This window comes from Bacillus rossius, chromosome 1 (genome assembly GCF_032445375.1).
Source record: "Bacillus rossius redtenbacheri isolate Brsri chromosome 1, Brsri_v3, whole genome shotgun sequence".
NCBI lineage: Eukaryota > Metazoa > Arthropoda > Insecta > Phasmatodea > Bacillidae > Bacillus > Bacillus rossius.
This window is the reverse complement of record NC_086330.1, coordinates 366,506,260-366,520,722: the sequence shown is the minus strand read 5'-3', so window position 1 is coordinate 366,520,722 and position 14,463 is coordinate 366,506,260. Positions and strand designations below refer to the sequence as shown.

Below are 14,463 nucleotides of genomic sequence, written 5' to 3'. Positions count from 1 at the left end.
TAATTTTTCGCAAGTAGAAAACTTGGTGGACGTCACTATGGGTTCCGTGGTTTTCCTACCGTGCAGTCCACTGCTGCTGTGGTCGCGTCTCATCACTAGAATGCCTGCCTGTTTCTGAAACGCTACATGTCCAGATATTTCTCAAAGAACTTCACTACTGTTATGGGTGATAGAACAATTTACTATATAGCATAGTTGTTTCCAGGCAGATCATATATGTTAAGTAGCTCAGAAACTGTCATCCTATTGGTTCAGACTAGAGCAGAAAATTGCCTTACCTATCATGGCCAGTGATAAAACAAACTGGGCCTATACACAGTGTGCCAAACTAAGAGAAGGGCAAAAAATCCAGTGAAATACAGGTGCCTCTGCTGTCACTCCGATGACCCCTACCTCGATGGGGGCAGGACTCCCAGTATAGCAAGAGGGTGCTCTCAGCTCTGAGCCTCCGTTAAGGTCCCCAAGTTGTAATAGTTACAACAAACTTCTATGGGTTTCTTTAAAACAACTTCAAGGACAAATTCTATGACTTAGACCTATAATATTGTTGGTCGGCCAGCAAGTGACGTGGCGTTACTTAACAAGCATCCCGTATAGATGACTTAAGGTGGTGAAAGTTGTATAAATACATGTATACTGCAGCTGAGTTTGTAAATATGGTTTACAAATATTGATGGCAACTAGAAATGAACAAAATCATTGAAAACTCCACCTATCTATCATGTGTATGCACGTGCATGCTTACCTACATAGCATTCTTTGGCATATTTATGTAAACACATATCCTATGAAATAAATGTTTCTTGGTACCTAAATAAAATAATTTTCAAAATTAGTTTGATCAATTGAGTGAAATATTATTTAGTTGGCTTAAAATAAAAAAACCTCTTATCTTAAAAGTATATACACATAAATATATGGTTTTTTAGGTATAAAACCTTGTATCTCAACTATTTGTTAGCCAAAATGACAATAATAATGTATGTTTTGTACCTTGGAGTGGAAAAAATAAGCCATGCTAACCATGTCGGGTGAGAAAATCACAAGTTATTTGTAAAATTGATGATTTCTGAGATAATGAGATTTTCATCCTAAGCTGATGATTTACCGTAAATTGAAATACAAGGAACCATTTTGAACAAAAAATATTTAGGGGTTTAAGTTTAACAAATATAAAGATATTTGATTTTCTTTCCTGTCAATAATATTGAAATGTTAGTGATTAAACCTAGAGGTGGTGTTCAGGGTCGGGCAAGCCAGGCAGACTCCCAAGGCTCTGCCCCAGGAGTTTGCATTTTCATTTTCCTTGTTCGGCTGGTTTCCTGTGAAGGAAGGATTTATTGATTTTACCATGAAATTTAAAGTGTTGGTCAATACCTTTTGATTTCAAATGAGTTTTCATCATTCGTAATTGGAAAATCTTTGAAAGATATTTCATGTACTAAGGCAATTTCACAGTAAATTTATTCTTAGCATTTATAAAACTAACCAGAATATTATTTGTCTGGAAAGGTTATCAAAATTTCTTAAGGTAAATTAGGAAAAAACTATTTATAAAATTTAACTTCCAGTTTTGGCTTAGAAATGTTGTTTTAAAAAGTTTTATTTTTCAAATTGTGCTAGTCTTCCTATTCTCTGGGAGTTTGTTCCATACCTCACCCCTCCCGCCGGTAAGGCCCTGCCCACCTACACATCAGCAGGTCCCGCAAAATCTAGGACCTCCACTGGGAAAGGGGTGCAGCATGGGACAAGTAATTATTTTTTATTGGCCCATTAAATATGTTTAGAATTAAGGTAAAAGAACACAGTCCATTGTGTATCAATACATTGTATTTTTTTTTTTGATACTGTAATTTAAGAATGTAACCATGGCCTCCACATTCGATTATGGGCCCTGGAGCCAGGACGAGATAAAAATACCCAGCCCCACCCTTGTGGGGGCCGTGGATGTAACACAATAAATTTTTTGTGTCCATTAAACAACGAATACTATATTATTTATGTAAATAGAAGTACACTTAAACAAGGGAAGCCTAAGATGTACATCAAGTTCTGTCCCTGCCCCGAACACGCCCGAATATTCACCTTTGGCCAACCTCGGGTTTATTTATATATGTTTTTTTTTTTAATGTAGCTATACTAACCTAACTAACCGTCCATAGTGTTTTTAAAGTGTTTTAATGTATCTAACCTAACCGACCACTTTTAATATTTGAATTAATTTTTCCTACGTGAAAATTAAAACAAATCCCGAAGTTGGCCGAAGGTGAATATTCGGGGCGTGTTCGGGCAGGGACAGAACTTGATGGACATGTTAGGCTTTCCCCCTTGAACAAAGGTGCGAGGCTGAAGGGGGCGAGGGTAGGAGGAGGGGAAAGGGGGTGTGACGCACCTCGCTCTCGTAGTGCACCTCCACGTCGTCGGGGTGGCGCGGCCGCCAGGGCGCCAGCACGGAGATGGAGCGCGACACGGTGCGCGAGTGCGGCTGCAGGCGGTGCGAGGACAGCTCCTCGCGGCTCTGCGCGCGGTGCTGGCGGCGCGCGACCGTGCTGCTGGTCGGGATGTCCCCCACTGCGGGCACACACACACTCACTCACTCCCACTGCCGTCCACTGTAGCATTACATCTGTGACAACTGAGTGCGCAACAACAATACACGACGAACAATCGATTCTTCGAAATGCGTTGTTTTATTTCATTACTAGCTGCAGTACCCAGCGTTGCCCGGGCTGAACACAGGGTGAAGGGGAACTGTTTAGAGATCAGATGTAGTTAGTAATTATTGTCTTCTTAATTTGAATGTCAAGTGTGCAAAATAATTTATATCACTTTCAGATCCCTACAGACGTTGTTCTGCCAGTTTATAGTTATTTACCTGGTCTGAATGTAATCTAGACTCTATAAAGCAATATAAAAAAAACTGAAAAATAAGGGATTACTAATATTGAAAAGATTCCCTTATCTAGCTAATGCTCGGCATGCATTGCAATGCCTCATTAAGTTTTGTTTTGTAATATGTTTGAAGTAGTTACACATATACAAATAATCTATCCATGTCTCAAAATAAATATTTATCTATATTTACATCTATAGTCCTATATATCTATGTATATCTCTATCTGTATTTATCTCTTTATATCTACATATATACCTCACACTATCTCTATGTATTCTATATGAGGGTACTGATTGCTTCGTTGTTAATATCACACGGGTGTTTTTTACTTGTATGGGAAAATTAAGAATGATAAGGCATCTAGTGCGTGGCAACAATGTTAATAGGCAATAGGAAATAAACTTCTAGCGCCTGCGGCATTGTCAACACACACTTTGTACGTGTACTGCATGTTGTATCTAACCCCCTCCAACATGTTTGATTCTAAATTGGACTTTTAGTAAGGATCCCTAATGTTATTGATAATATAATATAGCATATAGCCTTCCTCGAAAAATGTACTATCCAACACTGAAAGAATTTTTCAAATCGGACCAGTGGTTCCTGAGATTAGTGCGTTCAAACAAACAACCAAACAATCAAACTCTTCAGCTTTATAATATTAGTATAGATAATTGGTTTCTAATGATTCAGTTTTACGTAGGTTCTCATCATACACTGGACTGAAGGTATCCCAACATCTTATATAATTTTTTAGTCAGAAAACGTTATTTTCAAAGAGTAGGTTTTGTGACAGAGACCATGGAAATCAACAGTTTGAGTGGTTTTGATCCTGTGGTAAAATGTGTATGATGGTTCGCAGTTTGTTGATAGCACACACATGCACGAAGGACGGATGGAACACCGCAGGGGCGCTGACCTGTGGCGGCGTGCAGGTACACCACGGACTTCTGCGACTGCTGGCTGCTGTCGCCCTCGGTGGTGCTCTCGGCCGAGCTGGTGCCCACGTCGCCGGCGCTGCGCTGCTGCCGGCCCCTGGGGCCCCGCTCCGAAGGCACCTGCAGCCGGTCACCGCTCCGGGGCCTTCTGCCGCCCGCCGAGGCGCTGTCCGCGTCCGAGTCGCCGAAGAACCTGAGGCTCTTGCCGCCGGGCTGCGCCTCCTCCGCCGCGCTCTCCGCCTGCGCCCGGCCGAGCCAAGATCCTGTCTCACTGTGCCTCGCTTAGCCTCGCTGTGCCGCGCTCTGCCTCGCCCTGTCTCACTGAGCCTCGCTCCGCCTCGCCCTGTCTCGCTGTGCCTCACTCTGTCTTACCTTTGAATATATATATACTGTATATAAGTCGCCAGCCCAGGTTTGAGGTAGTTGGTTAATTCACCGCCGCAATCGCCACCATCTCTAGGGCATCGACTTGTGGTGGTCCCTAGCGGACAAGTGTCGAACTCTTCAAACACCCCTTCCCCCTTCCGTTGAACGACCTTGAGCTGCAGTGAATGATTGATGGGGGGTGCGGTGAATGATAGCGGGCGACAGTGCTGCGCTCTAACGTGTAAATAACAACTATGACGATACAGGGCGTTACGGCAGCGCACTGCAGCGGTGAAGTTCCCAAGCTGCTCATCATCTCGCTCTGCCTCGCTCTGCCTCGCCCTGCCTCTCTCTGCCTAGCTCTGCCTAACTCTGCCTCGCTCTGCCTCACAGCGTCGCCCCGAGCGAACACGTCCAGCGGTACAGCCCTCGGTATGCGGCATTTGGTAGGAGTCATTTAGAGAATGAGATGGAAATGTGTAACCGCGGTGCTGCCATCTGTGACGGATGGCGCGAACCCAAAGGTTCACAAATGTCAAGAGTTCAAACTTGATGAATTTTAACACGATGGGAAGTATTTCACATATGCTATAGTTTCCTTTGAGTGTTATGCATGTTGTGTAAAATCAATAACTGCGTACAGCCATTACAATTAGTTGTAAAATATTATATAAGGTAAAAAATGTTCTGTATTTTGCTTATTCTATTTTCTTAAAGAAATTGTAACTAAATAAATAATCGGAGTATTTCAACTGTTTTTTCATCAAAATGTGTACTTTTACACAATAAAAAATAAGAAAAATATCAGATGCTAGTTGCATCAAAAGTATCAGTCGAATGTCGTACTATGTGAAAAACGATGGCGGTCTTAAACTTTCGGTAGAATTTGTAGTAAAATTCCTTGTCGAAAATGAGGTCCAAAGCCAGTTTTTAGTAATTTTTTCTAGTCATTTACGCTTTTATCGGAGCCGTTTTATTATATACTTTAAATTTTCGGTCAGCAAAGGGAATGATTCGATAGTTGACGTAGCTGCTCCAGCGGTGAATTCTAGCGGCGGGTGCGGAAACTATGTGTGATTCGTGTTCAGAAATGTAGTTGAAAGAAGAATTGTACGTAAAATTTGGTATCCGAGTTTCGCATTGTACGTGTATTTGCAACACGATACATTGCAATATCGCTTGTTTCCGATGTTGGATGTTATACATCTCTAGCGGGTACTGAAATACATACTCGCTAACATATATTTTGTTTTAATGTTTGTTTCTCCTAGCAGATAGGCAGTCCGACACGCGTGCGCGTTTAGCATATGCACTCTGCCTACCCATCAGGGGCGGCGCTCGCGCCCAACCTCGCATTAATGCGCTGCAGGTGTGCCACTATGCTAATAGCGTGTCTCATCCGTAGTCTGCATTTACTCTCGTTTTTCAACGCACGATTTCTGTTATTAGAGCCATAGAGCACAAACGTTTTAGATAAAACTATAATGTAACAAATTGTTTTAATGTTTTAATATTGAATGTAATATTCAAAAGGAAAATTTAGAATAAGGATTTTGAAAATATATTATCTTGTTGTATGTGATCAATACCATAATATGATAATATTAAATTTTTATTTTAACAAAATGTAACTAAAAATTGCTATCTTGGTTACAACCTTTTTTGCCATTAAATTTTTATATAATTTAATACTAAAAAACCGGCTCTGTTTGCCCTTGTACATAACGAATGGACTGTCTTGTAATCAATATTAACCGACTGCTACAAACAGTTCCTTCTGAGAAATAATCATTTGTGTTTAGAATTGATATATATTTTTTCAGGATGTATACAACTGTAATAATACCATCAAACGACACAATATTATGGTTCTTAAGTTCTTTTTTTATTTTTACACAAATTTAAAAAAAAAATATACAATTACTATTTGGGGTAATATGGTAAACGCTCCACCTATTGTTAAGGATTGGAAAAATTCGCGGTTTCAAATACCTCTAGGGTAGACCCCATAGGCCTTTGTATTCTCGGGCAAAAGTCGCCTATTCATTGGCTGCTGTCTTGTGAGACGTCTGAACTTGGCTGCCTGTGAATGGATATTTCTATGGTTGAGTGTTTCTCATTGGCACAGAGTCCTCCAGATAAACTGCTAACCAGTAGCAGAAGCAACACAAACGTACGCGTGTTTCTCTACCTGTCCCAGTTATAAATTTCAGTAGTATCAATTGTAAGCGTTGCATAGTGTTGGTTCAAGGTCACAATCAAAGAGTAACTCAAAACAGTTTTAGATAAGCGCATGCTTTTTATGTTTTCTCGCTTGCATCGCCACCTACGCAAAATGGCGGAAGCCTGAGCGAAAAGCGTTTTTGTGTTCTGCAATTTGCTAAGAGTGAATCTGTAATTTCAGTTCAACGTGCGTTTCGTTTCAAGTTAAATTGTGATCCCCCATGTATAGGGGCAGGCCAATTTTCGCGAAAATATTTGAACACTTATTAGACTGCAACTAGGTATACCCGCACCTGTGGTTTCTGCCTTGTGATTGACGGCCGTCTGCGAGAGAAGTCATTGATTTATTTGACCGTGCCAATCAGGACGCGTTAACGTCCTCATTTAATCACTGTGATTGGTGTTGTTACAATCGATATGTACCTGGGAGAAACTCGCCCAATCACGAAACACAGCCGTTGCTATAGTGTTTTAACTTTCATATGGTTTAAAAATCTTTTCGCGAAATCTGCATGCCCCTACCCATGTGGCAGAAACATCCAGCGATGGCTGAGAAGACAGAGCTCTTTTATTTCGCTGGCCTCCGCGTTCACCTCACGTAACGCCAAGCGAATTTTTATCCTTTAGGACGTTTTAAAAGAGCGTGTCTACATTCAGCCGCTACCTAATGATTTGCCAGGGTTGAGACACTGAACCGAAGTGGCTATTGTTCCCATTACTCCGGACGTGTTGACCAAAGTGTGGGAAGAATTCTACTTTAGGTTGGACGTGCGTCGTTCAACTAAAGGAGCACATATTGAACATTTGTTAAGGAAAAACTAGGTTAGTTTACCCTCGATTTGATGTATGATTTGTTGTAAATACTCTAAATTAAACCGTTATAAAATACAATTTGAACTGGGACATTCTTTTGACGTGACGTCTAATAAATCGATGAACGCCGGCTGCACGCACGAAAAAGGATGACTCATTGTCCCGTTACGCACATTGTCCCGTTACGATCATTGTACGCTTGCGCCGCATCTATCTCTCTTCCACTCGATTGGAACAACCAACGATTTGACTTTTTCGAGGCACATTAAACTTGAAACACTCCTATTCGTTTCCTACTTTTCCTATCATCATCCTATCCTTAACAGAATAACACAGATTGGAAGAAGTTAAATAGCAAATATGTATAAAAGTTATAGTTAAAATAATCTCTTCGTTAAAGTTAATAAACATATTTGAATTAATGAGTTCAAATACAAGTAAATTTATCAATTAAATTGTAGATTTCATTTCACTCCTTCTTTGTATCCATACAAAATAGTGATGATTCAATAAAAATGATTCAATTTTATTCTTAAAAGTATGCAATCATTTCATCAATGTTTTGTTATGACGTTGTCACGTTAAACTATCGTCCGTAGACCGACTTTACAGACAACCAATTTTTATGGACAGCTTGTAGAATACAGGCATGTGCACCTTGGTCCTGGAGGACTTGGCCTTGGTGCGGTCGAGGGACTTGAACCAGCTGGAGTCCTTGCCGCCGCTCTTGTCGCGGCGACCGAGCGTGGCGGCGTGCTGGGGGGCGGGGGAGGGCGTGGCCAGCCTGTCACGTGACCGCCCCAGCTCCTGCGACAAAACACACACAACACACACCTCAGCTGTGCATCCACCCTTCATTCTCACTCAGCGAGACATGTACACAACGAATGGACTGTCTTGTAATCAATATAGCCATCAATACTGCTACAAATAGTTCCTTCTGAGAAATAATAATTGGTGTTTAGAATTGATATATATATATATATATATATATATATATATATATATATATATATTCCCAGAATGTATACAACTGTAATAATACCATCAAAAGACACAATTTTATGATTCTTGCGGTTCTTTTTTATTTTGACACAAATTATATATATACACACACACACATACACACACACACACACAACACCTATTCAAGTCTGCTGCAGAGTCGAGAAAGTATTTCGTTCCCTGTTAGGAACAGACAGTACTTAGCGGCAAGACAAATTTACCGTTTGTTAGATATTCATACGTTTTCAACGTTTCGTTACTGGCTGTGGTTAACTTCATTAAATGAAGCAGCACATGCGAGGGGCTAATCAGAAAGCGCCTGAACGCAAGGTTCTTCTAATGGTTATTTGAATGAGAAAGATCGATTTAGGATTTTTTTTTTACACACGCCATTACTGGTTACACTATCTATCATAAAAAAAAGGGGTGCGTGTAATTATGTACGCGCGTTATCAAGTTAAAAAATTAAAATAAATATTCAGTATTAAGTATTAATATAAACACATATATAAAATTAATTATTTAATTTAATAAAATAACAAATTAATTTTAATTAGTAATGGAAATCAATAAATATGCTGAGTGAATAATTCCAATTTATTAATTTTAATTATTTATTAAATAATAATGTATAAATTTATAATGAAAATAAATTATACATAAGGGAACATTACCTCATTAAACACTGCCATTAAAATGGCCAAGAGACTACAAAACCCTCCACAGACACTTCCTGCCAGCTACAATGGAAGCTTACAAGCAACCAGACATCGTTATCCATACGGAAACATAACCTCACTTATATAAATAGCTCACTTAAAAAAGTTTATAATCACAATTTCTATCACTAATATTTCACAATAAATAAATGTTTTCCTTGATATGGACCAGTATTAAAAAAGAATCACTAAAGTATAAGATATAAAAGCACAAATATAAATTTAATTTGTACGTAACCATTTTCTTGTATGTAAGCGTTTTTTTATTCATCCTATGAAAATTTCGTTGCATGATTCGCACACATCGTAAAAATTCACTCATAGTTTTTCAATAATGCACCCAAAGAAGTGTAACTACAAAATTTCAATAACGGACAAAAAATATATAATTTTTCAAACATAAAAAAAACCCATGATCAGACGATGGCAGACAGTATAAAAAAAATTAAAATAAAAAATGGCGAACTAACGTGGTGTAAAAGATTGTGTTTGGATCAATCACATTCCCTCAGCATGGCGTCACGCGGTGGTTGTGCACGTGACCGCGTCAGTGCAGGTAACGGAACACGGTCGAGGCGAAGGGCGCCCACCTGTCGCCGTCAGAGCAGCCGCAGAAGGTACCGCGCGGCGAGCGAGCCGTGATCGATGGTGGTGGCAGGACGCGGTGCCGGCTTGTTTCGCAACACTCCCCGCTACAGCCTCGCTCCAGGGGTCACGGCCCCACCAGCCGGGTGTAGCAACGCCCGACGAGCAGGCCGCTCCTGAGGCCCGCCGCGGAGCACCGAGGGGCGTTACTGCACGGGTGGCATGGAAGCTGTGAAGCCGCTTGTAACTGCAGGACTCCGAAGCAGAACTTAAAATAAATTTAGTTGTGGCAGGCATTACCTAGAGTAAAGGAAAGCGCGGATATTGATTGCTTAAGGAAATGGTTTATTGCGTACATAAAGTGGAATAATAAGGCAACTGAAGGATCGGAAAGATTGGAAAGTGGCCCAAGGAGGAGTGAGTTTAAAATACCATTAGTCTGGTCGTCCTTCCAAAATCTTCCGCCGTTGAAGTAATATAAACCCACCGAGTCATTTAAGTTTGTTTTAGCTGTTGACAAAATTAAGCGGAGTTTTCTCCTTACTCCTGATAACGGGTTAGTGTAGAGATTAATCCCCATGTGTTTGGGTGTAGCCTTGGAGGCACTATTGGATGTGTTGGCCAACGGTGAAAACTGGGAAACCATTAAAAACAGGTTTTGAGTGCTTCTTTGTCACTTCCCGAAAATGAAGATTTAGAGGCTGCCTAACTAAAACGTTTTCAACGGGAGGGGGAACGCATGGAGAAATATATCCAAAACATTAGAGTAGCTGCGGCAGTATTCGGAAAGGAGTATTCAGAGGAAGGGTTGTTTAACCTTGTTTTGGAAAAAATAGGTCCTGCTATTAGGCAGCAATGCTCCTTCGTGCCATGGTCTAATAATCTGGATGAACTCAACACATGGGCCATCCAGGTTGACCACTTGGTCAATAAGTGTCACAAAAATTAAGAGGCCAGGAGTTTTTAAGGAAACGAGATTGAGGGATCCCTTGGGAAAGCGAAAGAGGAGCAACCACATGCCTTTGTTTTTGGGCATGCTATGATATTTTCAAAATTCATCCCAAACTATGCAGAGTTATGCACTCTCTCAAACCGCCTAAAGAAGGATGTATGCTCTAAGTGGGTAATGAGCAAGAACAAGCGTTCCAAGATCTTAAATACGCAATTTCTCACCCTACTGTTCTCCACCAGTCAAGATTCGACGAGCGATTCATCTTGCAATTTTGATGTCTTCAGTTTAGCCGTTTGGGCGGTGCTGCTTCAAGGAAGGAGGGACATCGTGGTCCGTAGCATACGCCAGCCGCAAGCTAAATGATTGTGAGCAAGGCTTCAGCGTCTTTGAGAAGGAGTTGCTAGCCTGCATCGTGGGAATGGAGATAATTTGCGTGTTATTTGGAGCACGCGATATTCGATCTGATGCCCGATAATGATGCCCTCACGTGGATATTTTCCCATCCGCGTCAACTCGGGAGACTCGGACGATGGATAATGCGGCTGAAGCATTTTTGGTTTCGCATCCAGCACATAAAAAGGAAGGAGAATTGTGTGGCGGATGCCCTCTCTCATATGCATGACCCTGCTGAATTTGAGGTAGAGAAGAGGGTAAAGACGGCACTATCGCCTCGGAAACTCCGCCGCGGGAAAGTTACCGCCTGAACTCTGACTGACTCCACTGCTCAACTCCCTGAGGCCGGCGTCCCCCGGCTTTTATATCAGCCCAGGCGCTTTCCAGAAATCACGAGCGCGGCTGGAGCCAGTCGCGTCATTCCGCGCCGACCCGACGGCAGAAATCTCTCGAAACACGTGTCGGCGACTCGCGTAACTCCGCAGCTGTCAGGTTTCGGATGTCAAACTAACAGCGCCGAGGGCTGGAGGGAGGGTAAACGGCGACCCAGATGCGCGCGGAACGTCTCATGTTGCGCGGCCACGTGATGTCAGCCAGCTGTGCACCTGCACGTGTCGCGGCCTTGCTCACGTTCGTAAAAATATTTACTTTTAATAATTATAAGAGTGTGCTTTACCTACGAGAAATATTGGTCTTTTATATTTATTGTGTATTTATTCTTTTATATGGCCAAAATCAATTAATCTATATTAACCTAAGCATACATTTTAATTATTATAATGCATAGAGGTCTATAAATTACTTGCAAGTTATATTTGAAGTTTTAGGCAAATGTTGGTTGGCCATTTTTCTAGCATGTACATACCAAGTTTAATGAATAATGTTGTGGCGTGAAAGAAGATAATATGTTACCTGGGTAGTGATAGTACTGCAAAGAGTAATGTTTATATTACATGCAGACGCTAATGCCTGTTTACTTCAGCTGAACGAAACCTTTAGAGTTCCCCTTTTCTATGATAAAGTAAATGAGTTACAGATTTTTTTTTTTTTTTGATATCTTATGATCTTGCTGTTTGGTGTGGTTTTTTTTAGTTCTCTAAAGAATTTTAAGATGGGCAATATTAACGTGTTTGAGAAATCTGCCAAAAACTTTAACTTGTCTTGATGGTGGTTTATTTATTTTGGTATTACTACCTTTTCCTACCTTTCCCCTTTTGGATGTATGAGAAGGTTAAAGCACGGTAGTGAACAATGCACGTCTGGCAACTCCGCTGCAAGTGAAGGGAATGCGTTAGCGTGGGCGTGCCCGGGACTGTGGAGTCCACCTCGAGGTGACTGGCAGAGAACCGGAGGTATCGTGACTAGACTTGAGGGCGATGTGTTTGCTCAACAGGAGACGTAATAGTCTAGAATGTTGTTCTACATGTGATTGTTGTTTGTTAATCTCTTAGAGCACGCTTAGAGGAGTCCCCACCTCGGATATGCGCTGACGCAATGAGCGGCTTAACGCTCCGGCACTAGCCTGGACAGCTAGTAGAGGCTAGATACGTCTCCAGTACTAACTTTGACAGCTAATAGAGTCTAGATATGTCTCCAGCACTAGCCTGGACAGTTATTAGAGGCTAGATAAGTCTCCGGCACTATCCTGGACAGCTAGTAGAAGCTAGATACATCTCCGGCACTAGCCTGGACAGCTAGTAGAGGCTAGATATGTCTCCAGTACTAACTTTAACAGCTAATAGAGTCTAGATATGTCTACAGCACTAGCCTGGACAGTTATTAGAGGCTAGATAAGTCTCCGGCACTATCCTGGACAGCTAGTAGAAGCTAGATACGTCTCCGGCACTAGCCTGGACAGCTAGTAGAGGCTAGATACGTCTGCAGCACTAGTCTGGACAGCTAGTAGAGACTAGATATGTCTCCAGAACTATCCTGGACAGCTAGTAGAGGCTAGATACGTCTCAGGCACTACCCTGGACAGCTAGTAGAGGCTATATATGTCTCCAGCACTAGCCTGGACAGTTATTAGAGGCTATATAAGTCTCCGGCACTATCCTGGACAGCTAGTAGAAGCTAGATACGTCTCCGGCACTAGCCTGGACAGCTAGTAGAGGCTAGATACGTCTCCAGCACTAGTCTGGACAGCTAGTAGAGACTAGATATGTCTCCAGCACTAGCCTGGACAGCTAGTGGAGGCTAGATATGTCTCCGGCACTAGCCTGGACAGCTAGTAGAGGCTAGATATGTCTCAAGCACTATCCTGGACAGCTAGTAGAGGCTAGATACGTCTCAGGCACTACCCTGGACAGCTAGTAGAGGCTATATATGTCTCCAGCACTAGCCTGGACAGTTATTAGAGGCTATATAAGTCTCCGGCACTATCCTGGACAGCTAGTAGAGACTAGATATGTCTCCAGCACTATCCTGGACAGCTAGTAGAGGCTAGATACGTCTCAGGCACTACCCTGGACAGCTAGTAGAGGCTAGATATGTCTCCAGCACTATCCTGGACAGCTAGTAGAGGCTAGATAAGTCTCCGGCACTAGCCTGGACAGCTAGTGGAGGCTAGATAAGTCTCCGGCACTATCCTGGACAGCTAGTAGAGGCTAGATATGTCTCCAGCACTATCCTGGACAGCTAGTAGAGGCTAGATAAGTCTCCGGCACTATCCTGGACAGCTAGTAGAAGCTAGATACGTCTCAGGCACTACCCTGGAAAGCTAGTAGAGACTAGATATGTCTGCAGCACTATCCTGGACAGCTAGTAGAGACTAGATATGTCTCCAGCACTATCCTGGACAGCTAGTAGAGACTATATATGTCTCCAGCACTATCCTGGACAGCTAGTAGAGGCTAGATACGTCTCAGGCACTAGCCTGGACAGCTAGTAGAGGCTAGATAAGTCTCCGGCACTATCCTGGACAGCTAGTAGAAGCTATATACGTCTCAGGCACTACCCTGGACAGCTAGTAGAGGCTAGATATGTCTCCAGCACTATCCTGGACAGCTAGTAGAGACTAGATATGTCTCCAGCACTATCCTGGACAGCTAGTAGAGGCTAGATACGTCTCAGGCACTACCCTGGACAGCTAGTAGAGGCTAGATATGTCTCCAGCACTAGCCTGGACAGCTAGTAGAGGCTAGATAAGTCTCCGGCACTATCCTGGACAGCTAGTAGAAGCTATATACGTCTCAGGCACTACCCTGGACAGCTAGTAGAGGCTAGATATGTCTCCAGCACTATCCTGGACAGCTAGTAGAGGCTAGATAAGTCTCCGGCACTATCCTGGACAGCTAGTAGAAGCTATATACGTCTCAGGCACTACCCTGGACAGCTAGTAGAGACTAGATATGTCTCCAGCACTATCCTGGACAGTTATTAGAGGCTAGATAAGTCTCCGGCACTAGCCTGGACAGCTAGTGGAGGCTAGATATGTCTCCAGCACTATCCTGGACAGTTATTAGAGGCTAGATAAGTCTCCGGCACTAGCCTGGACAGCTAGTGGAGGCTAGATATGTCTCCGGCACTAGCCTGGACAGTTATTAGAGGCTAGATAAGTCTCCGGCACTAGCC

The 14,463-nt window shown here is 42.3% G+C and overlaps 1 protein-coding gene across 1 annotated transcript in view; it reads right to left on the bottom strand.

The window, feature by feature from the left end:
• The window catches only part of LOC134528393 (uncharacterized), a 223,162-nt gene that overhangs the window by 2,748 nt on the left and 205,951 nt on the right, over nucleotides 1–14,463 (bottom strand). The window contains exons 4-6 of the mRNA XM_063361984.1: nucleotides 7,894–8,043; nucleotides 3,816–4,074; nucleotides 2,393–2,571 (exon numbers count right to left, since the gene is read on the bottom strand). Coding sequence (XP_063218054.1) covers nucleotides 2,393–2,571; nucleotides 3,816–4,074; nucleotides 7,894–8,043 — 588 coding nt within the window. The remainder of the gene's footprint in view (nucleotides 1–2,392; nucleotides 2,572–3,815; nucleotides 4,075–7,893; nucleotides 8,044–14,463) is intronic.